The sequence below is a fragment of the Zingiber officinale genome, chromosome 4A (genome assembly GCF_018446385.1).
Source record: "Zingiber officinale cultivar Zhangliang chromosome 4A, Zo_v1.1, whole genome shotgun sequence".
Lineage (NCBI taxonomy): Eukaryota > Viridiplantae > Streptophyta > Magnoliopsida > Zingiberales > Zingiberaceae > Zingiber > Zingiber officinale.
This window is the reverse complement of record NC_055992.1, coordinates 99,044,537-99,068,852: the sequence shown is the minus strand read 5'-3', so window position 1 is coordinate 99,068,852 and position 24,316 is coordinate 99,044,537. Positions and strand designations below refer to the sequence as shown.

The 24,316-nt window shown below is 37.9% G+C and overlaps 2 protein-coding genes across 3 annotated transcripts; one reads left to right on the top strand and one right to left on the bottom strand.

The window, feature by feature from the left end:
- Positions 1 to 683: 683 nt before the first annotated feature.
- LOC121970318 (auxin efflux carrier component 3a-like) lies at positions 684 to 3,346 on the bottom strand. 2 transcript variants are annotated; one of them, XM_042520940.1, is made up of 5 exons: positions 1,866 to 3,344; positions 1,463 to 1,789; positions 1,224 to 1,381; positions 1,067 to 1,143; positions 684 to 973 (listed from the first exon to the last, which is right to left on the bottom strand). In XM_042520940.1, exons 1-5 carry the CDS (start codon positions 3,010 to 3,012, stop codon positions 907 to 909), a joined length of 1,776 nt encoding a protein of 591 aa, XP_042376874.1. In that variant the 5' UTR covers positions 3,013 to 3,344; the 3' UTR covers positions 684 to 906. The 2 variants fall into 2 exon arrangements, with proteins under 2 accessions (XP_042376874.1, XP_042376873.1); XM_042520939.1 differs by having other exon boundaries at positions 1,067 to 1,381; positions 1,866 to 3,346.
- A 1,514-nt stretch (positions 3,347 to 4,860) lies between these two features.
- On the top strand, positions 4,861 to 23,756 carry LOC121970317 (condensin complex subunit 2-like). The gene is made up of 13 exons (XM_042520938.1): positions 4,861 to 5,224; positions 5,550 to 5,651; positions 5,738 to 5,855; positions 6,220 to 6,293; positions 6,365 to 6,425; positions 6,510 to 6,707; positions 6,789 to 7,075; positions 7,144 to 7,288; positions 7,371 to 7,624; positions 7,701 to 7,731; positions 8,470 to 8,600; positions 9,634 to 9,744; positions 23,332 to 23,756. Exons 1-13 carry the CDS (start codon positions 4,952 to 4,954, stop codon positions 23,536 to 23,538), a joined length of 1,992 nt encoding a protein of 663 aa, XP_042376872.1. The 5' UTR covers positions 4,861 to 4,951; the 3' UTR covers positions 23,539 to 23,756.
- Positions 23,757 to 24,316: the final 560 nt, after the last annotated feature.

Sequence of the window (24,316 nt, the reverse complement as noted above, 5' to 3'; positions counted from 1 at the left end):
CGATCAGGAGTCTTCGAAGAGGCTTGCTGACTCAGGGATCTGATCTAGAATAGGGATGCAAACGAATTGAGCCGGCTCGTGAGTTTTTTGAGCCGGCTCGCGAGTTTTTTGAGCCGGCTCGAAAAATATTCGATTCGTATTCGAATTTATCGAATTCGAGCCGAACTCGAACATGTTCAAACTTTTTTTCGAACTGAACTCGAGCCTAAATTATATTGTATGAGCCGCTCGCGAACCTTAATATTTATTAATATAAGTTGAATATATATTAAATAAATAAATTTCGAATCTTTCGAACCTATTTTCGAACAAAAATTCGAATAGTTCACGAACATGTTCGAATATTTCGAGCCGCACTCGAACCCGAGCCCTAATTCGAACAAAACTCGAACCAAACATTTTGAATTTTTCAAATTTCGAATTGAACTCAAACTCGAATATACCTATTTCGAACCGAATTCGAGCTTTAAATTTTTCTACTTATTCGACTCAATCCGATTCGTTTACCTCCTCGAAAGACCCGAGCATAAGTCGACCTGGTGCCTTTCACGGACTTTGACCGCCACAGCTGGAGACGCTCGACCGTTTTTATCCTACGTGGGCCCCCTAAATTCGCCGTATCGCCCATCGATCCCTGCCCAGAAAGGCAAGCAAGTCAATTGAAAACAGAGTAGGATGGGTGCTCGGACAGAATAAGCATCTTCTTCTCTTTTTAATCTCACATGTTTTGAGTAAAAAACAAACAAAAAAGAGAGAAACAAGATCGATCTCTCGTAATACAATTTAGTGCAAAAAAAAACTGTTTTCCCTTGGGCAGTGCCGGCTGAGTTGGCGTGGCGTGGCAGGCCGTCGCTTGCATCCCATGCGTAAGCTGGTTCGTTCATCAGAGACCATCGTTAACATGCGTCAGAATCCGAGGAGGATGTAGTAAACGAGAGTGATGGGGAGAGCGATGAGCATCCCGAATATAACCCTGCACGTTTCGTGATATGTAAAAGAGAGAATTTTAGCTGTTTGCTTGCTTTCTGGAAGGGGAAGAAGGGCAATTGATTGATCTGCTGCTCACGCTGTGCTTAGGATGGCAGGGTGGACGTTGTACTCCTTGGCGAACACGAAGGGCACGATGCCCTGCGGGAGAGCCGCCTAACGCAGACAAAACATCGCATGTGATGTGAGCAAGGCTCTTGGGGTTCGGTCGATCGATCGACAGTATGTGAGCGTACCTGAACGATCGCCACGTGGAGGAGGGTCCCACGCAGGCCGACGGCGACCGAGGCGGCGGCCATCACCGCCGGCCCGACCAGGAACCGGACCGCCATCGCAAAGGAGGCCACCGTGTTGCCGCACGCGATGATCCTCGGCTGCAGCGCCATGAACAGCCCTGCAGGAGTTTGATCCCGGTTTGTTCTAAGAAGTAGGATCGGTCAGATGTTGCTCGAGTTGAGGAAGGAGATGGACTTGCCTAAGCTGAACATGGCCATTCCGAGGCCGGCGTCGGAGAGAATGGAGATGGAGTTCTCTACTATCGTCGGCATCGCGACGTGCCACCGGAAGGCGACGAGGGACCAGGTGAGGCCGATGAGGCTGGAGTAGGTGTTAGGGTTGCGTATCAGCTTCCGCCACACCATGATCAAGATCAGACGGGTCATGACGCTCGCGGGGGGCATTCGAAGGTCCGGTCTCATCCCATCCGACGGCCCTCCCGCACCTCCCCTGTCCCCGCCGCTCGCCTCGTCTGCTCCCTTTCCGCCGCCGAAGCTCAACTCCTCCGCCCGGTATTCCTCAGCCTCTACATAAACCACGACCATTTAAATAAGGGCGAGGGTTAGTTTGATTGAATCGAGGATATTAGTCAATTAATTAACCTTTGGCGGTGGGGAGCTCTGCCGGGACGAGCATTCGGATCTCCTTCGCGCCATGGTCGAGGTCAGGATCGCGGCCGGCGAAGGAGGGGAGGGCGGCCACTTCCGACACCGGCGACGCGCTTGAGCTCCACACGAACATGTGCAGCTCCTTGGTGTCCGCCGTCCCCGCTCGGTTCGGATGCGGGTGGGGTTTCTTCGCCGCGCCAGCGACGGAGATTTCCGGCTGCGGCGGGTGATGGTGGTGGTCGTCGAAGTTGGAGGGGCGCGGGGTGGGACCGCGGGAAGATTGGAGGGAGTGGAAGTCGGCGGCGCCGAAGCTGGAGGGGCGGAAGGCGGGGGTCGCCGCGCTGCCGCCGCCGACCATGGCGAAGAAATCGGCGTGGTTGAAGCTGGATCCTCGCGGAGTGGGGTTACGGGAGGAGCTGAGCGAGTAGATCTCGGCGCCGGTGAGGTTGGACGGGCGGGGGGTCATCATCGCCGCCGATCGCCTCGACGAGGTCGACTTGCGGACGGTGACGTGAATCTTGCCATCGCCGCCGACTTCGGATACAGCCTCTGCGGCCCCGGCGTCGAGGGAGACGACGTCGGGGTCGATCCGGAAGGAGACGATGGAGGCGGCGGTGTCGGGGAACTGATCCGCGATGAGGAGGCGGGCGGCGCGGAACTCAAAGAGGAATAGCATCAGCGTGTACCAAATGATGCACTGGAGGACGACGATCTGGACCATGAGCGCACCAGCGTAAGACCCGTACATCGCGATGAGGAGGGGGATGCCCATCACCAGAGTATTAGGTAGCGTAGAGAGGGAGAAGATGGTGATGGACCAGTCCAGTGGCGCGGCGCCGCCGGGCAGAGGCCGGCGTCGGCGGAGGAAATTGGACCAGGCGGCCAGAGCCGCCAGGACCAGCAGCTTCTGCAAGGTGTCGGCGGCGACGAAACGGAGGTTCATCGCATAAGGGTCATTGGTGGAGATGAAGTGGAAGGAGAGGAGAGGCACGGCGAAGATAGCCACGAATCGGTTGATGCCGGAGCACTGGTCCGGCGACAAGATCCCCCACCACCGCACCGAGCCGTAGGCCAGTATCATCGCCACATAGAGCGGTACCACCGCCGCCAGCACCGTATACAGGTCATGCCAAGATATCATCTTTCCCTCCTCCGGCGATCAACCACCCATCTCTCAACACGAAACAAATCGGAATCAAATATTTATGCTCTTCTTTTCTCTGTATCAGTGACTCCCCGAGAAGAAAGGAAGCGCGTTGGCCGATATATTTATACAACATGTTCCAGAATGAAAGGCAGGAAGAAGACGACAAGGCGAGCCATTGGGTTCGCTTCGCCGAGTTGGGATTCCTCTCAGAATGGGCAGCAAGTCCTCAACGTCGAAATGGACGAAGGCTCATCAGTAAGCAGAGCATGAGCTTAACTTGTTTTCTTTTTCCGTCGACTTCAGTTCAAGTTGTTATTCTCAAAGTATTATTAAAAAAACTTGTACAGGGATGGTGAAAGCGAAACTCGCCATGTGAGCTGCTTCCTGTGAGCAAAGCTTCTCCTCTTACCTGATCTTCTTCATCGCCATCATTCGTCTGCCACTTCTACAGTGTAAATAGTTGGATATGTATTCCTAACGATAGACACTGAAGCGATATCACATCCTTAGCGAGCATCAGGTACTCGAGCAGCCCACAATCCTAACATTAACTCGACTGATGTTTCACCTGTACATGGGTCCGTTGCCAAAAGCTAAGAGCATCCGACCACACCACGACTACTGAGTTTTTACTAAACACATGGCGTGGCTAATTTCACTACTTCTCATAGGTGTGTGCTTGTCACTTGAGTATACGTATCTTCCTCTTGACTCCATGAGGCACTAAGTCGGCATCTTTGAATCACTTTTCTGAAAGTGGCCCAGAGTTAAATGGTGGACTGAAAGCTACGCCCCAAGCGAGGACACAGAACCATGTGCCTCGGGCCGCCTTAGGGAGAGCCAAATCACAAGGGTAGAGACATGAGCACAAAGACATGCATGGATTGGATGTGATAGAGAAAGGTCCTCGACTTTAATTCTCTCCCAAAGTAACAGAGCTCTCATCATCATGTGCATGGCCGGGGTTCATTAGCTTTATGTTGATAGTCATTGCTAGCTTAAATGCATTGTCTCGGACTCCAATTCCCTTTCAGTAAATTCAATATCGAATTAGTGAGTGAGATATTGTGATCATGCCTGATGCAGACCATTCAACTGGGCACGTGGAGCTAAAAATAAGAGACATGCATATGAAACACAATGAAGAAGAGAACAAAGCACTATAAGATGGGAAAAGGTAGATTTTAAGGGATTCACATTGATTTTGTGCATAGTCATTCGAAAGTCTCTCATTCTGTTTAACTATGGCACTCGATAGGAACTTGTTTAGTTAGAGCTATACAAACGAAGGGCGACACAATCTCCTAAAAGATCTTACAACTAGAAGAGATAGATATCGATAGCCTTGAGAATAATGGAGTGTAGGGCCAAAGATACAACTATAGGGGGTGAATAGACTACTCACCTAGTTTATAAATTCCTTATGTAAACACAAAGATAGGCAATGGATTATATTTTATTGATCATGTTAATAGCATACATAGTGAAGATAAAAGATTTGAAGATCTAATCTAATCTTCATACTCTATGATGCATTCGAAGCATCACTTTCGAATAGTTCTACTATGTAGTGGAATAAATCTTAATAGTCAATCAGATTTCACAAACTAAATGACCTTAAATAAGGATTTAACCAAAAGAAAATTTCCACTTTTAGTTATGAAATGAAAGAAAAGGAAGAAAGTAAATTATCAAGAGTTTGAGAAGTTAGAAGTCTTTTAACCTAGTATAATCAGGTAGGTGGCCCAAAGCCCAAGTCTCAAGGCCCAAAATGAGAAACTAGCAGGCAGGGCGAAAGCTCAAGGCCTAAAATTCCAAGCCCATAGCCCGAATGGTGATAAGTCGGCTCGTTGAAGTGAGAGGCAGAGAGAGAGAGAGAGAGAGAGAGAGGGAACTCAAATTCTAATTTCCGATCCCGCTTTGGTACTCTGCGATGGGCGACTGCAGTCCCTCGGTGACGGCGCCTCATCCACTGCCGTCGAAGACCCCGATGGCCTCGCGGTTGCAGTCCCCTCCCTTCCACCTCGGATCCAACAACGACGAGCTCGAGCGCGCACAGGCGCGTGCCGCCGCCCGCGCTGCTTCCGTCCGCCGCAAGTCCGTCGTCCCTAGCCAGCCGCTCTTCTCCGAGAGCAGAAATGATATCATGGACAGGAGCCAGATCATGGATCTCTTCCACAACTGCATCAAGCTGGCCAGCGAAAACGTGCGACCGCTGTTTTTTTTTCCCGCGCGTGCATTCTTCATTCTGTTGTTTCTTTTAACGCATTGGGGGAAGTGGACAGCTTAGGGTTAGATTTTTCATGCTTTGATTCGACTACTATGCCTTCCCTTGATGATGGGTTGTGTTATGGAGAAAATTCAATTGAAAAATACTCGCGAGCTGACGCTCCCCTTAGCCCCTTTACTCGCATTGCTCTGATGAATTCCTCTTTTTCGTGTTCTTTTCTCATATTGCTCGTAAAAGATATATCTACTTTCCCGGATATATATATTTTATGTCACTATCAAGAATTCTGTCATTTCTGCAGAAGATTAACCAGAAAAACACATGGGAGCTGAGCCTTATAGATCATCTCAGTGAGATCATCAGAGTGAGCCCTGAAGATGACGAGGAGACCAATTTCCAGAAGGTTTGTGTATGGATAAATATTTACTTTTTTTGCAGATGTGAAATGGCAACTAAGCCAATTTAATTTCAAAATATTGATCTGGTCAGGCAAGTTGTACTTTGGAAGCTGGAGTGAAGATTTACTCAATGAGAGTAGATTCCGTGCACTCAGAAGCATATAAAGTTCTTGGAGGGATAAATCGTGCTGGGAGAGAAGAAGATAATGGTTAGGTTCTACTGCTTACAAGTCATGTTGGTTGTCACTATTGGAGGGCTTGGAATCAAACAAGTGATATTTAGTTGCCAATGGCTCCCTTTGATATAAAATTTACATTTTCATGGCAATGAATCATAGTAGTATCCAAATAATATTTTTTTGTATATATAAAAGGATGATTCAATAAAACATTGAATAAGTTGATATTCTATTATACTTTATTTTCTTCTAATTCCTCACCAGTGCCACCAGGCCTATCTTTATCTTCTGGACTCATCATTGTTGCAGCTACACTCTTTTGTGCATTGTTTTAATAGATTTCTTTATCAGAAGAAAGTCAGCAATTTGCTAATATAACAAGCTATACTCACAGACACCACTGAAATGGGGGACAATATTGATGTTGCACAAACAGATGACGTCTCTAAGAAGGAATTGGAAAGAAAGGTACACAGACTTACCAGCTCTAGAACTTTCTCTTGCAGATGTTTTCAGCTTACACTATTTATGAACCACAGCTTTCGCCCTTATCAACATTGGAATCATCTTTTGAAGCCCTTAACATAAAAAAGTTTGATGGTATGACTGAGTGCTATGTTGTGATTCCTGTTTCAGAATATTTGATGCCCGAGTAGAAATTAATTTAGCAAATTTCATTTTCAGAGGCATTTATTGTGGATCCTCTGTATCATCAGACTTCTGCACAATTTGATGAAGGTGGTGCTAAGGGTCTTCTATTGAACAACCTTGGGGTTTATGGTGGTTGCCGTGTACTTTTTGATTCATTTGAATGTCCAGAAAGGAGCATGTCAACAGTTGAAACTGAGGGACCTGAACTAATTGATCTTTCTTTTGCTAAAGGCATGAATATTGTGACTGTTATGTCTATACATATAATATATAATGTCCACTAATTGGATGAGGACTTCTTTTTTTGTACAGATTACATTGAGAAAATGATGATCTGTATGCTCACGGCAAATGATATTTCACCCACTCTAAAGGATATCCTGAATCAATTTGATGAAGAAAATCGTAGGCCAGATATAAATGATTCACCTCAGGAGCCAATTACTGAGGATTTTCCCGAAGGAAATGACCAAATCGATGTTGGAGAGAATGGATTTGATGATGATTGTGGAGCTTGGAACCTTGATCATGATGATCGTCTTAGTGTAGCTGATGACAACTCAACTAACATAAACCTAAATTATGCAAATGATCTGGAGGTATGCTTTTTCTGGCTTTGCTTTAACCCATAGAATTTGGTTGTATAAACTTTATCTTTGTGATGCAGGAGGATTTTGAATGCAACTTTAATGGACCTAATGTGGAAGAGAAGTTTGAAAAAATTACTGATTTCTTGTCTGTAGGATTGGGGTTTACTTCAAAATCAAATGCATGGGCAGGACCTGATCATTGGAAATATAGAAAAGCAAAGGGTAGACATAGAAAAAAAAACCTCAATTTTATTTTGTCATTCTTTGTATCACATGTTCAATTATTGGAAGAAAATGATTGCAGGTTTAGATCAAAAACAATCATTGGATACGAACACTGAATCAGTAAGCAAGAAATCAAAGAACCGGAAGGATGTTAATGATATTGATTTTACAAAATCACTGGAAATTGATATGTCAAATATCTTTGCACCTCCAAAGAATCCAAAGTCATTGCTATTGCCTGCAAACAAAGCAACATGTATTACTTCGCTCCCTGAAGATTGTCACTATCAACCAGAAAGTCTTGTCAAATTGTTTTTATTACCAAATGTTATGGTAAGACAAACTCAATTGGTTTCTTTGTCAGAATGTTTCATTTCTCTGTATTAATAGAAATTCCTCCATTTTTTAGTGTCTTGGAAAGAAAGGAAGACAGCTTTCTGGTAAGATTGCAATTTCCTTGTAACTCGTGGTCTTTTGCTCTTTGCTTCTATGATTCTTATGATCTTTCTGCTCCTGTGGTTGACAAATCGCTGTACTGGAATCTCTTTATTCTCTTCTATGAAAATGTGCTATTTTAGCTATCTATTGACGAAAGGTATCCAAATCACGTGATTTAGAGATGTGAATATTAATTATTGTCTATTAGTTTGATTAAAATTGATTTTTGGTTCAGGTAAGTTGCTGGTAATAAGCTAAATGATTTGAAGGACCCAACAGAATGCATATGCATACAAAATATTTCTTCAAATCAACATGGTGTTAGTTGTCATTTCAGTTCTCTTGAATGGAACTTTTGGCGATGTATTTAGAAAAGAAAATACATGGTGTTTTGCTTTCTTTTTTATGCGCTGTAATATGAATCTCATTTTCTTCTTAGAAGTTTTTGAACAACTGCACTCCCGTACATACACCTAGATATGCTATAGTCATTCTATGTGCTTAATCAAAGATCTTTTAAAACAATTGGCTGTCATAAACACCCCAATCCGGAAACACAGTATATTTATTTACTTTTAGTTTTTTCCAAAGGAAAGGAGAGTTCAGTTAGGAATTTGGAGATTCATGTAAAAGGAAAGTCATTCATTCAACTATTCTGGCTGCTGTATTTTTATACGATTAATTCTAATTTACACATTTTCTTCATCTCAAAGATTATACATCTATTCCCTATTATACAGATGAACCAAGACAAAATGATGGGAGCTATGTGGCATCATGGGAAAATGATAGTACATGTGATAACTTTGATGATGGACTTGCCTTCGGTGATACAGATGATCAAGGGAGTCTTGTTCGTCAACCTCGCCAGGTGCATACATGTTTCTATATTATGGCACAGATCTCTTTGTTGAAAATCATCAAGTTGACCAATATATTAAGTGTGCACTAGTTTACTAGTAGAGAACTTGAGGTTAATGCATGAGTCACAATCACATCACATGCAGCAATACAACCATAGTATCACAGTGTGTACGCAGGCTATGATTCAACTAAAGACTCAGAAATAATACAAGTTCGGAGGTCATCATAACACAAAGTTGATAAATAATTAATAATTAAACAAAACAGAGACCTTCATTATTAAATTATTTAATGTGAGAATGTGTGGATATGGAAGCGTTTATAATCCAAATGAGATTCCAAGAGAAAAAAAAACACAACTACAGCAAAATAGACAATAATATCGTATTACACATGCTACAAATCATTTTTTATTATGTTCAATGAAATCCTCTTAGAAGATAGTTTCAAAGGACCAAATCTGAGTCATGTCAATAGTGGGCATTCCACTTGTGTTGCATCTTTTAAAATTAGGTTTTTTGTTTGACTCTCAATGTCAAGGTTGGAGGGAAATGTGTCTTGTTCGAAAATGACTCATGAAAAACACAGAACGGTTTCTATGGCACATCATCAAAATTATTTGTTCTCAGTAAACCTTCATAGGAGATATTGTTTCAAAAGATCCCAATCAAAATCATGTCATCAGTGGATGCTATCACAGATATTGTTTAACTACCCCATAAATTTTAGCACTAGTTGTATTTAACTCTGCCAGCGTCATGGTTGGGTAGAAGTACGTTTGATGTGAAAATGATATCCGAAAACTAAACATTTCCTAATGGCAAACTAGTGGATGTCCATGTGACAGTTGCAAGTAAGCTGTGCTTAAACAGATCACCAACTCAAAAATTAAAAGAACTTAGGATGTGAAGGCTGTCTTCTTCATTTGCCCATTATATACTAACATAGTTGACATTTAATATTACATTTCCAGGACCACTCCCTTAGCTTTGTAAAAATAATAAAATTTTATACTGACATTTGTCTGTTTTAAACTGAAGGTAAGCAAAATAGACATCCAGTATGACAAAGTATCGAAACAAGTTGATGTTCATGCACTGAAAAATATGCTCTGGAATCATATGCAAAAATCAGTGCAAGTCTCTTATGAGGTAAGTCTTTTCTCCATTATGTATTTTGAACTTAAATTAGTGTAGTGAGGTTGTATCCCTTTTTAGCAGGGTACCTTTAGCTTCAGTCTTGACAATTTTTTGTTGATCCTTTCTTTCTTTTTTCATAAAGAACCCGTATATACCATAGTGTTTCTTAAATGTTATATGCAACTATTTCTTATATAAATCCTCAAAAACAATAAGTAGTCACATATAATCAATGGTGTCTAGCTTCTTTGATTCCTCAATGAGCCAAAATCATGCAAAGCTTCACTACTTTTTAGTTTCTTCTCAGGAAGATTGTATTAGAGCTCTATCCACAATCTGTCGGAGGGACAGAGGGACAATGATTACTCATATGTCAAGATGACTTGAGCTGATTATTTTAAGTTGTATGCCTAACTGAGTAGGTCGATTGTCAACTTCATTTGGAGCTGCTCGAGTCCGAATGGGAGAGGGACTTTGTTGAGTCGCCAATTCATCAAATTGTCGACTCAACAATTTGATGAATGGGAGAGGGACTTTGTTGAGTCGCCAATTCATCAAATTGTCGAGTCAGTGAGTGCTCTCAGTGTCGAGTCGATGAAGTTGATGCTAAAGGTGTGAGACGGATGTCGAACAAACCCAAAACCTGAGTCCAAGTGGATTGAATGAGGAGCGTCGATTGAGGAACAAAGATGTTAAGTCCTGCAACGAGACAATCTCCTTAAAATAGATTTATCCCCTTCGATAATGCTAAGAGATCACATTTAAACGTCTATTTTCTAGGATAAAAATGATGAAATCACAAACACAATCTAGCATAGGTCGACGTAACAACCTAAGCATATACTTGAACACTATCACGGTATCTCTCTAACAAAGAATTACATGGTAGAATTAAAGAAAAAAAAAAGAAGAAATGAGGGGAATTAAAGTCTCTTTCCTTTTGACACTTTCTCTCTTGCTTTATTCTGTATGAAGAACTTCTGCTTTCTTTTGCACACTGAATTGCTTCTTCCTTTTCTTTTGTATGAAGAAAGCTTCACAAGCTTTTCTCATTCATGTTCTACTCAAGATCAACGTGCTTCTCTTTATAAGAGCTTCTTGAGCTACATGTTATTACATGTGGCACACATGTGACATTCTCATGCAAAAGTATATGACAACATGTGGCATCCTCATACAAAAGCATAACATGTGACATGTGTCATTGAGCATGCAAAAGTATGAGGTAAGAAACATGCAAGGCATGTGGCACGTCAGGTGGCACACTCCTACTGAGCCACGCGGCTGAGCACGCAAAAGAGACTCGTGGTAAATTCGGACTAAAGTCACATGGACACACTATGCCCCGATCGTGGTCCATTGCGTGCAATAGCATTCACACGAGAACCCTTTGGGTTAGTGTAATCATCCCCTTTTTGCACTATATATCAGTCTTAATGTCACTTTTTCGTTGTCAGACTAATAATCCATGAGTCGTGTTTCCATTCATATTTTTCCAACAATCTCCTATATGAATGTAAACAAAGTATGTAATAGCCTTCGACAATTGAGTCATGATAGGATAGGTAGGTATTACCTTTTAAACTTTCCCTTGTGAAAATACGTTTGCTCACCGGTTGATTAGTAGACATAATATTTTTGAACTGTTTTATCGTTTGTGTAAGCATGGATAGATCTCATTTAGGACTCTCTCTAATATAGCTCAGGTTTCATGGGTGTGTTTGTTTGTGGTCGTAAACATGTCTGGTTCTGTGAGAAGTGTTAAGAATTATTTCCAATTCTCTTCAAAGCGACCCCACTTCTTTCTTACATAGGTGATCTCTCGAGAGTGTTTTTCATTACTCTACTATGATTATTAAAAGCAAGAATGCTTATCCTTCATCTAGTCACTGATTCATCGGGTCGTTACCCCCACAGTGATTGTCTTTCAATTCAATGTAGTTATGTTGTCCTTTAAACCTAGTTTTTTGGATCTCTAATCAACATAGGTTGAGTTTCCTTTGCAACTATAGTTGGCATCGACATTAACATCAAGCTCATTCCTTCCAATGAACTTACAATTAACTCTCTGTTTAATCCTTTGGTTAGTGGATCCACTAGGTTATCTTTTGACCGTACATAGTCAATAGTGAGAACTCCCATTGAGAATAGTTGTCTAATGATATTATGTATATGACGTATATGTCGAGACTTATCATTATACAAATGACTGTGCTCAACCAATTGTCGACACATGTTTCGGCCATCTAAGAACATTTTGTAAGAATTATCATAATCATTCAGTCTCTTCTCCATATTTTTCAAGAGCTACAAACTCTGACTCTATGGTGGACTTGGTTATTATGGTTTACTTAAAAAGATTTCCATGAAATCATTGCACTTCCCAAAGTGAATATATATCCATTTGTGGACTTAAAGTCATTATGTCTAATATCCAATTTGCATTGTATTCTTTAATTACGGTAGGATATCTCGTGTAGTTCATAATCACGAGTATACCACAAGTATCTCAGTACTCTTGTTATCCCTTTCCAGTGCTCAATACTGGGATTACTCGTGTATTTGCTCAATTTACTTATTGTGTAGGCTAAGTCTGGTTGTGTACAACTTATTAAGTATATCAAACTTCCAATCCCTGAAGTACTCTATCTGAGAGATACTCTCATCTTGATTTTTCAATAGATGTTGACTGATATCTATCGGAGTCCATCTCAACACAGTATCACTTTTATTGAATTTATCAAGAATCTTGTCCACATAATGAGATTGACTAAGAATAAATTATTCTGTTCTAAGAATTTTAATTCTTAAAATCACATCAGTTAGGTTCATATTTTTATGTCAAATCTTGAGTTCAACATAGCTTTAACGAATTTGATTATCTTATTATTATTTTCAATGATAAGTATGTCATCTAAATAAAGATATAAGATGACATAATTCACCTCAATGTCTTTCATATAAACACACCTCACATTAGTTGATCTTAAATCTGTAGGATCGAAAACAAATGTGAGTGGGGTGAATCACGTTTTTAAAACTCTTCCTTTTTTCATTTAAAAACTCATTGGAAAACTAAGTACGCAACGGAAATAAAAAAAACAGAACGGAAAATAAATATACTTTTGGTTTTATTTGGTTCGAAGCCTTCGAGGACTCTTAATCCAAGGCCCCACAATTCTCCAGAACGTATTGATTAAGCAATCCACTAAAATTTCCTCCAAAAAAACTTTAGATAGAGAGGTTGATTACATAAATGAGGTGTAACAACCTATACTTTCATACGCAAGAATAATAATAATTGAAAATATAATGTTATCGACATTTGTTATAGTTGTAGTTCGTAGTTTGAGGTTGATGTTGCTTTGACTGTAGCAATTAGGCATAGCAGGATCGCAGCAGAGCGATAGCACGAAGACAGCGCACCATAATGATCGAGGAAGCTCGTAGAAAAGTTATGTATTTGCTCTTGGCTGAAATTGCCTTATATAGGTCATTGGAGGCACTTCCAATGACCTAGAGCGCCTTTGGTCTTATTTGATGTAAAAGAAATAAAACTTTTGATCCGAGGTGCCTCCAACCCATCCGAGGCGTCTCCAATCCATCTGATCTATCTGAGGCATCTCCAATCACTGGTTTGACACAACAATCTTCCGGAGGTCATATCTTTTGACTCCAGATTCAAAATTAGGCTCTGTTAGTGGCCACGCGTGTATTGATTTGAAGATTTACGTATGTATCTACAATACATGGTTATAAACATATATGCATGAATATTTTTTATATATTTATAAGTTAGATCCTGTCTTATCAAGATTAGGATCTAGTTTCAATCAGGATTTTTAAAATGGATCTAAATTAGACCAACGTCTATAGTTCCACTAGGACTCGTCCTCACTAGATCTTTCTCCTTTGGTGCTTACTTCCACTTACCATCTGCAGATTTACTTGATTTTGATATCTTGACCCACTAGGTCTTCTTGTCAGATGCATCATCTGAACTTCAGCTAGTCGTCTGATCCTCCTTGACCTGACTAGACTTTCTACTAGCTATCTGGTCCTTTCTAACCCAAGTGGACTTCCTGCCAGTTGTCTGGTCCTCCCTGACCCGACTGGACTTCAATCTGATGTCTGGTCCTCTAGATCCATTAAGTTTTTCAGTCTTGCAACACCTAGTAAATAGATTAGATCACACATAATTTAACTTTAACCATTTGTTATGCATCAAAATCTGAGTTTGATTATTAGTGTTGGCTGCACCAACAAAATCCACTTTTCTTTATGTCAGCATCAAACTTTTCATGTCACTACTTCGGAGTTTATTGCAAGCCGTATAATGATTTTATTAATCAACAAACCTTGTTTTTTACCTTGGTGCAAAAACCCTTCATATTGTTCCATGTAAATTTCCTCTTCTAAATCCTCATTTAAGAAAACGGTCTTTACATCCATTTGATATATTTTCAAATTCCATAGAGTAATGATAGCCAACAACAATTTGATGGAAGTGATTCTCGATATTGGAGAATACATATCAAAGTAATTAACGCTTTCGCGTTGTCGATAACTTTTAATTACCAATCTTGCCTTTTACTTATTAATCGTGCTATCTGATTCTATTTTCTTCTTGAAATCCACTTACAACTTAGTAGTTTACTTCCTGTAGGAAGTCACAAGTTCCCAAGTATGATTTTGCAAGATAGAGTCAATTTCAGATGTAATTGTCGCTTTCTATTAGGTCCCTCAGAATAAATTACTGCTTCTGAATAACTTTGGGAATCATTTTCCAATATGAAGGTGATAAAATCCGTTCCGAAGGATTTTTCCACCCGGACTCTTTTACTTCCTGTGAAACCTCAACAGGTTCATCAACTTCTTCTTGTGATTCCAATGCCCATTTGGAGTAATTTTCTTCCTCTTGAGTCTTATATGGCAATACATGTTCATGAAGCATTTCTCAATTCAATAATCGAGTTTTGTGTATATTCGGTATTTAAGATTTAAACACAAGGAACTTATAAGCATTGTTGTTATGAGCATATCCAAGAAATATGCAATCAATATTTTTTAATCCTATCTTAATCCTTTTCAGATCGGGAACCAACATTTTGCAAGACAACCTCACATTCGCAAGTATTTGTAGGATAGTTGTCTTCCAGTCCATAACTTATAAGGGTTCTTTTCTATTTTTTTCAAAATACCTTATTTAAAATGTAATTAGCCATTAGCACAACTTTCCCCTTATTTGCTCTAGCAATTTAGAGCTCAATAGAATAACATTTATCATATCATTTGGAGTGTGATCCTTTTGCTAAGCAACACATTTTGTTAAGGAGAAGGAAACTGTTGTTTCATGTCTAATTCCGTGTTTAGCACATAACTCAGCGAATGATGATATATATATTCACCTCACCTTAATTCTCGTATTAAGTTGGTTTTAACCTTATTCTTATATAGTTTAAATTTATCTATAGCTTCATCCTTACTTTGGAGAAGATATATATAACTGTGTTTTGTGTGATCATCTATAAAAGTGATAAAGTACTTATTCTCATTACTTGTTTGTGTGAATTAGGCCGAGTGCTTTAGTGTTTCTTTCAACATGTTGAAAGGTTGACTTTGTTATTTTTGCTTCAACACAAATCTCACACTTGTGTTTCGGGTCAAGGTGGAATATAGGTATACTTTGCATGTTAATTAATCTACTTAAAATATCGTAGTTAACATGTTTTAGTCTACCATACTATAAATTGGAAGACTCAAGCATATACATAGAAGAGATTTCGATTTTATTTATCTTAGGTCAAATGGTTATTATATTGAATTTAAACAACTCATCATTTATATAGCCTCTTCCTATAAATATTTCATATTTGGACAACACAATCCAATCTCACTCAAACATAATTCGGAACCCATGCTTGCTAAGAAGCAATACGGATACTAGATTCTTTCAAATCTCTAGAACATACAACACTTTGTTTAGAGTTAGTTCCTTACCTGAGATCATCTTCAACATCATTTTCCCTTGGCCTTTCATGTCCGAGGTTGTTGAATTTCTCATGATTAGCTTGTCTCCATCTTTGATTCTTTAAAGTTGTGGAGCAGCTCTTTGTTGTAGTAAACATGTCCGGTGACACACTAATATCAATCCACCATTATCGTAGGTTTGAACCTATTAGGTTCACTTCAGAAACAACGAAATAGAGGTCCATGTCTAGTTCCTCATTCAGGTTGACCTCATGCTTCTTTGACTTTTTACACTCCAAAGACTGATGACCAACTCCGTCACAATTGTAGCACTTTCCAAAGAATTTCTTTTTGAAATTGTCTCCTCTATGTCCCATCTTTGAAGATTTGGGATTCTTTTATTTTGAGCTTTAACTATGCTTGACGACGTTGGCATTCACAATAGCCTGAACTCTTGTTGTCTTCCTCATTTTAAGTCTAATAATGAATTCTTCCACATTCATCTCCTTTCGCTTATGTTTCAAATAATTCTTGACGTCCTTCCAGTTGGAAGATAGCTTCTCAATGATCGTTGCCACATGTAGTGTTTCACTAGCATCATGCCTTCTGAGTAAATTTCTTGCAAGATTAACACAAGCTCTTAGATTTGGTTGATTACTGACTTGGAGTCAACCAATTATAGTCCAAGAAGCGACCAACAATAAACTTTTTGGCCTCAGCATTCTCCAATTTATATTTCTTGTCCAAGGATTCTTACAGCTCCTTTGCCATTTTCTTTATACAGTACACAACGTATAGCGAGTCAACAAAGTTGTTAAGGATGTAGTTTCAGCATAGAAACTTAGATTGGTTCCATGTGTCCATGGATTTCACATCATTTACATCCTCAACATATTTAGGAGATTCCTCGGTCAAGATCCGTATCAGATTTAACCCAGTGAACTTCTTTAGTTTTTCCATATGATGAAGTTCAGTTTTTCCATATGATTGAGTTAAACATTTTCAATCGGGGCGGAGGAGGTCAACACATGTTGAGTTGTTGTATCTCAACATCTTCTGCCGCCATCTTAACAGAATAGATTTGTTTTAAGATTGTTGTTGCTCTATCCATAATCTATCGGAGGGACAGTGATTACTTATCTGTTAAGATGGTTTGAGTTGATTATCTCAAGTTGTCAACCTATCTTAATAAGCTTAATTGCCGAAGTTCGAGTTGGAGAGGGACTTTGCCAAGTCGTTGATTCGTCAATTTGCCGAGTCGGTGTGTGCTTCGAGTATCGAGTTGATGCAGAAGGCTTGAGATGGATGCCGAACAAACCCGAAGTCTTGAGTCCGAGCGAGGAGTGTTGCTCGAGGAACAAAGATGGTGAGTCCTACGAGGCAGTATCCTTAAAACAGATTCGTCACTTTCAGGGATGCTAAGAGGTCACATTTGAATGTTTGTTTCCTAGAATAAAAATGGCGAAATCACGAATATAATCTAGCACAGGTTGACATGAACGTATATCTAAACGGTATCACGAATATTTACCGAGTGAAAAATTGTACGGTAGAACAAAACAAGAAAGAAATGAGGGAATTTAAGGAGAAGAGATCTCTCTTTACTTTTGGCACCTTTTTTGCTTTATTCTGCATGAAGAAAAACTTCTGCTTAGAATTGCTTCTGCCTTTTCTTCCATATGAAGAAAAAAGCTTGTAAAGCTTTTCTCATTCATGTTCTGCTCAAGATCAACGTGCTTCTCTTTATAAGAGCTTCTTGGGCTACATGTACTGACATGCACACATGTGACATCCTCATATAAAAGCATATGATAACATGTGGCATCCTCGTGCAAAAGCATATGACAGAATGTGACATGAGTCATTGAGCATGCAAAAGCTTGTGATAAGAAACATGCAAGGCATGTGGCGCGCTCCTACTGCCACGCGGTTGAACACACAAAAGAGACTCATGATAAATTCTGATTGAGTCACATGGACACACTACCCCGACTGTTATCCACTGCGTGCAATAGTATTCACACGAAAACCCTTTGGATTAGTACAATTCGGGTCTTTGATTCACACCTCTTGTACTATATATCAGTGTCATTTTTCCGATGTATCATGTTTTCATTCACATTTCTTTCCTTATGTGCTAGTCATTATTCCAAAAGTTAGTAGCCGCCCGTGATTTATCTCCTCTGTGTTGATCCTGAGACGGGTTGATAGGGGCGCTGAGAGCGAACGCATTCATCTTTGCCACCATGTTTTCATTCACATTTTCCCAATAGTTTGTTGAGCATGAGCCTCAGCTGAACATGGCTTCGAGATTTGAGTCTTAGTTTCCAAAATTGTTGAGCTCTCACCCCATGTTTAGATATGAATTGAAGAATGCAAACTTTGCCTTGCTCATGACTTTACTTTGACTAATAAACATCAAGCTGTTACTGAGCTCCATTTTGAGCTAGTTCTAAAATGAGTCAATTGAATCGTTCCTCACTTAGGTTTGCTTGACTGATTTAATCAATTGAAAGGGAATGTTGGTACAATAGTAAAGTTATTGTTATGTAATCTTGAGGTAATGGATTTGAGTTGCGGAAACAGCTTCTTGGAAAATATAAGGTAAAGTTGCGTAAAATATGGTTCGATCCTTCTTTGGGATATGCATGAGTAGGAGCTTCATGTGTGAGATTGCTTTTTCTCGATTAAATCAATTCAATCACAAGAATCTGACTTTTTTGGGTTTCACTAATTTAGAGGTTGAAGTTTTTCATCCTATACAACTAAACTTGGACTCCGGAATAAGATGCAAAACAAAAGGAATGAACAGTTTGTCAAAAACAAGGAATTGATTGTGCTTTCTTTTAGAGCAAGTCTGATTAAGTTGTATATAGCTATATTGAAGTCTTATAAAGCTTTTAGCACCCATTTTGTTATGTAGTAGTTTCTATTTGTATATATATTTTCTTATGTTTCACCTTCTTCCTTCTTTTAGTAATAATCCAAATCACTTCTAAATTCTCCTCCGTTAACTCGTTTGATTTAGATTAATTACTAGTTATGGTCTGAACTTTAAGCCTTGTACTAAAAAGTTGAATCAAAATTGTAGATGCACCAATTTTTGTAGCCTTTTGGAGCTTATCCAAAATAATCAATATTCGATCTACAAACATGACATACTTATGCAACTATTTCACGAGCATTTGCCAACTAAGACTATGAATTAATTGTTACAACAGCATAAGCTCCAGGAAATTGTAGGTCATTTTTAACATTCAATCTATAATATCCTAATGGCAGGTGCAAATTAATGTTTGTTTTGGACACAAACATATGAATATGATTGTTAAATTTTTTAAAAGAAATTGTATATTATTGATACTGGCTGTATTTTTCACAAGCCTCACAGTTTAGGTCATGTTTTGAAAAAAAAAAAAAAAATCGTTTGATTTATGAGTTCTTGATTCAACAAGTTGGAACAAACTTGAAAGATCAAGTTTCAATCTCTATCCTCTAAAAGATTAAACGATTTCTATATATTTTGACCTTGCATAGAACTTTTTCTTGATCGTATCTTTGGAAGATCAATTAGATTCTTTCCATAAACCAAGTGTAACTTGATATTCTTTGGCAAGTTTGTTCTCGAACTAGATTGATTTATGTTGCAACCATCACCTTCGAGGTATGATCAAGCAAAGGTCAAAGGCAAGGCAAAAAAAGGAAAAAAAAACCTCGAAGCATGAAGTTCCTATCAATGCGGGGTCTCGGGGCCAATGCGGGATCCCGGAGAAAAGTCAAGGCAATGCAATGCAAATATATATATATACAAAAGCATTATTTTTCTTGCAAGGTTGTCGGTCAAGGCAATGCAATGCAATTCGTTAGGTTGTCAGTCAACGTTAAAATTACGACAAATATTCAATGAATGGATTTATTAAATTATTGTACTAATGTTAGGTTGTTCTTAGGAAGGAATGCGTTGCAGGATCCGACTGTAACGCCTTGGCAAAGATCGCTATATTTCCAGAATTCGGGTGTAGTGTTAAATATGCAAGAGTTCACGTTGCAGAGTCCGACTATAATATATTAGCAAGGATCGCTATATCTCCATGAAAACTTGGGTATAGTGTTAAATAAGCAATAGTTCTCACATCATAGGTTGGATATGAACAAATATAATAGGAAAACTAATAGTTTAAGATTTAGTATATGGAGCATAGGAACTCACATTAGTAAATCAGTGGAGGTAGTAGATACAATGCTTGCTAGACAAGAGGATAGTAAGTTACAAATTTTATCTCGGTAGGACATGTATTTCTATTACTATAAAATTAATATTTCTATAACTATGAAATTAATAAATGAAAATGAAGTAGTTAATAGTGGGGTTACCTTTATCCTTTTCCTTGTATGTTTTCCTAAGAAAAGGAATTTGTCCATTTTCTTTTTTGAGGTCTCAAAAAAGGATGTGGAAACACATAGGAACTCTTGAATGAAAATTGAAAAGGAATGTAGCTCTAGTTCCTTCGGAAATGGCAAGATCTTTGGCATAAGAAAAAGGGGTGATTAGAAGAAAAATTAATATTTTGTGTGTACAAAAGACAAAATGAGTAGGCGAGAAGATAAAGATGATAGAAAACTTAGGTTTTAAATTATAATACACAGGAAAGAGTAAAGCAAGGAATGAAGTGAGTATTGTTGTAGATAGTTTGTTAAAGGATGAAGTTATAGTAGTTAGAAAAGAGGATAGAATTATAGCCCTTAAGAGAATAGTGGTGACAGAGACTATGAAACGTATATGCATCGCAAGCAGGATTAGATGAATCTACTAAATTAAAGTTTTGGAACGACTTAGATGAAGTATTATAAAACATTCCGCCAAATAAAATGATTTTAATATAAGGTGTACATAGGGGTTATTGGTTTGAAACGTGAATGAATAAGGGAACCCTATATTAGATTTTACAATAGTATATGAACTTCTATTAGCTAATAAAAATTTTTAAGAAAAAAACACTTAGTCACATTCAAAAGTGGAAATAATAAATCGCAAATCGACTTTCTTATAGTTAGGAAGAAAGATAGAAAGATTTGTAAAGATTGCAAGGTCATCCCTAAAGAAAGCTTAATTGCCCAATATAGGTTAGTAGTGTTGGATATACGCCTCAAGCATAATATCAATGAAAAGAAAATATATACGAGTCCTAGAATTAAGTGGTGGAAGTTAAAAGATGAGAAATAAAAAGGAGAAGGTAGAAGTACAAGTATTATGTGAAATATATAGTGATTCTAATATGATATGGGATAAGATGATATCGAAGTTGATAATAGTAGCAAAGAGTCTACTTGATGAGTCAAAGAGACATGCACCACTAAGTAAAAAATCTTGGTGGTGGAATAAGAAAGTACAAGAGAAGGTGAAGGAAAAACAATTAACTTATAAAAATTATATATTTGTAAGAATAAGAAAAATTTTAAAAAAATATATAATAGTCAAGAAAGATGCTAAGAAAGTAGCAAATAAAGCAAAGAGTGAAACTTTTGAACAATTATATAAAAAATTAGATACAAGAGAAGGGAAAGAGATATTTATAAAATAGCTAAAATGGGAGAAAGGAAGACAAGAGATCTTATCCAAATAAAATATATTAAAGATGAATGTAATAGGGTACTAGTAAACGATGGAGAAATAAAAGAGCGGTGGAAGAGGTATTTTCATCAACTTTTTAATGAACGTTTAGGTGACCGACTTAACTTAGATAATTAAATAGGTCAAATGAGTATAGAAATTTAAATTTTTGTCGTAGAATTCAAACTTCAGAAGTAGAATAAGCTTTAAATGAGATGTACAATAGAAAAGCAGTTGAACCATATGATATTCCAATAGAGGTATGAAAGTGCCTAAGAAAATAAGGTATTGAATGACTTATAAAATTATTTAATATAATATTGAAAACGAAAAAAATGCCTTATCAATGGAGGGTAAGTACTCTACTCATATAAGAATAAGGGAGATGTACAAAATTATTTAAACTATATGGGTATTAAACTAATGAACCATACAATGAAACGTTGGGAAAGAGTAATAGAAAAAAGATTAAGGAAGGAGATTACGATGATTGAAAATCAATTTGGGTTCATGCATGGAAGGTCGACAATAGAAGTTATACATTTTTCTAGACAATTAATTAAAAAATATCGGGAGCAAAAACAACATCTACATATAATATTCATTGACTTAAAAAAATTTATGATAGAATTCCAAGAAAATTTATATGAAAAATTTTAAAAAAGAGAGGTGTTGGCGTAATATATATTAAACTAATTAAGGATATGTACGAAAATATAACGACCAGAGTAAAGACTTTTGGCGGAGTAACTGAAGCATTTCCAATAAAGATAAGGTTACATCAAGGATTAGTTCTAAGTTTCTATTTTTTACACTAATTATGGATGAACTCACTGCACACATTCAAAACACAGTACTGTAATGTATGTTGTTTGCAGATAATATTGTTTTGGTAGATAAAACACGTGAAAGAGTAAATGCTAAGCTGGAATCTTAGTGGGAAACATTAGAAGGGAAAGATTTCAGACTTAGTAGAATAAAAACAAAATATATGAAATTTAAGTTTAGCAATATTAGACATAATGAGACAATTGTTAAGATAGGAGATGATGAGTTGTCCGAAACTGTGAATTTTAAATATTTAGGATCATTTTTTAAAAACGATAGAGGGATTGAGAGAGATGTCTTACATAGAATATAAGCAAAATGGTTGAAATGGAAGAGAGCGTTGAGCGTTTTATGTGACCGTAAAATATCTCTAAAACTTAGAGGAAAGTTTTACAAAATTACAATTAGACCTATTATGTTATATGGAGCTGAATGTTGGGCTATAACTTGAGCACATGAGCAGAAGATGAGAGTTACAGAGATGAGGATGATAAGGTGAATGTGTGGACATACGAGGATTGATAAAATAAGAAATGAGAGTATTAGAGAGAAAGTCAGAGTTGTATCTATTGAGAGAAAACTCCGAGAGATACGTTTAAGATGGTACGAGCATGTACTTAGATGATCAATAAATGCTCCTGTTAGATGATGTAAAATTATGACAAACATACATATCAAACGAGGAAGAGGAAGACAAAAAAAAAACTTGGTTAATAACAACAAAAGAATATAAAATTTATTTAAGTATAAATGATGATATAATAGGAAATAGAGTTCAATAGTGTAAACGAATTCATATAGCCGACTCGACCTAGTGGAATAAGGCTTGGTTGTTGTTGTATATGCAAAAGAGTTATTTTTGTTGGAAAATAATTAATCCATGAAATTTTTAAACGTAACAAACACAGCAGAATGGGGCAACAATCCTGGCCCTATCATGTAACGTGCATGTGGTGTAAAGAAGCCGTTTGAATATATAGAATTTAGCTGCCAGTTGATGGTAATGTTACCAATCTAATCATTGATTATTTTTCTCTACAAATAAGATACAGATGCCTCTCCGAATTCCGTCTGCTAATGCATTCATCATAAACTTTTGTGTGGAAATTGGACATTTAGCTATGTTGCATTTTCTAAATGCTCTTGATTGTTTTATTATATTCCAACTCGTTTTTGGTTGTTGATTGCAGAGTCAGGATTCTGAAGCCACAGTTTATCTGACACAGATTTTACTCCACCTCCCAATTGACTGCTCATTAGATTCAGCCAAAGATATATCTCCCCATTTGACTTTCATTTGTCTGCTGCATTTAGCAAATGAGCATTGTTTGCGCATCCATGATTGTCCTACCATGGATGAACTCGAAATTGTCATTCCATCCTCTGCACTAAAATGATGAATACTAACTGTATGGCGCTACCATGGAGTTGGAATATGTAAATTTGCAGGTTTGATATTGTATTTGGAGATGTTTTAGAGAGCGACATTTTATTTGTATACAGTGAAAATCATGGAGCTAATGGAGAATCGTGGAGCACATGATCCATGACAAAATACTTGCTTTGTATTATCGAGGTTAAACCTCTATTTATGAAGACTGCTCTCTTGACTCTATGACAGCAATGCCAAGGATTTTTATGATTAGAAAACCTTAAATATTATCAGTGGTTGTTCAAACCCATGTAGGTTGCAAATTGCATCGAATTGCTTGTAATAGAGAACCCATGGTGCACTGTTCATGATGTGTTGTCATGGAGATTCTATATATATATAGTTATGTTCATCTCTCTGGTTATCACTAGTGTATGTTTTGCTCGTCTTTAGGATGGAAGAAATACCAAATCATTTTGTTTTACTACAATGTGTATGGTCTAATTGTGATACATAGAAGAAATTGGCATGCATAGCGTCATCATGGATTGATGTAGTTGGTACGTACATGAATATTTATTTTAATAAGTTTTGTGATAGATACAACATGCTTCGTAATGTCTAATTTTGCTTATGTAAAGGGTTGTTATGTTAGGATAAAATAAAATTTTCATAATTTATTTATCTATATTTTATTATGAGGTCAGCGATATTGGGCCATTTGGAATTAGTGATATTATTTTTTTGCTCCAAAGACTATTTCATACATTGCAGCAAGTGATTTTGATTCGAACAGTTTCCAT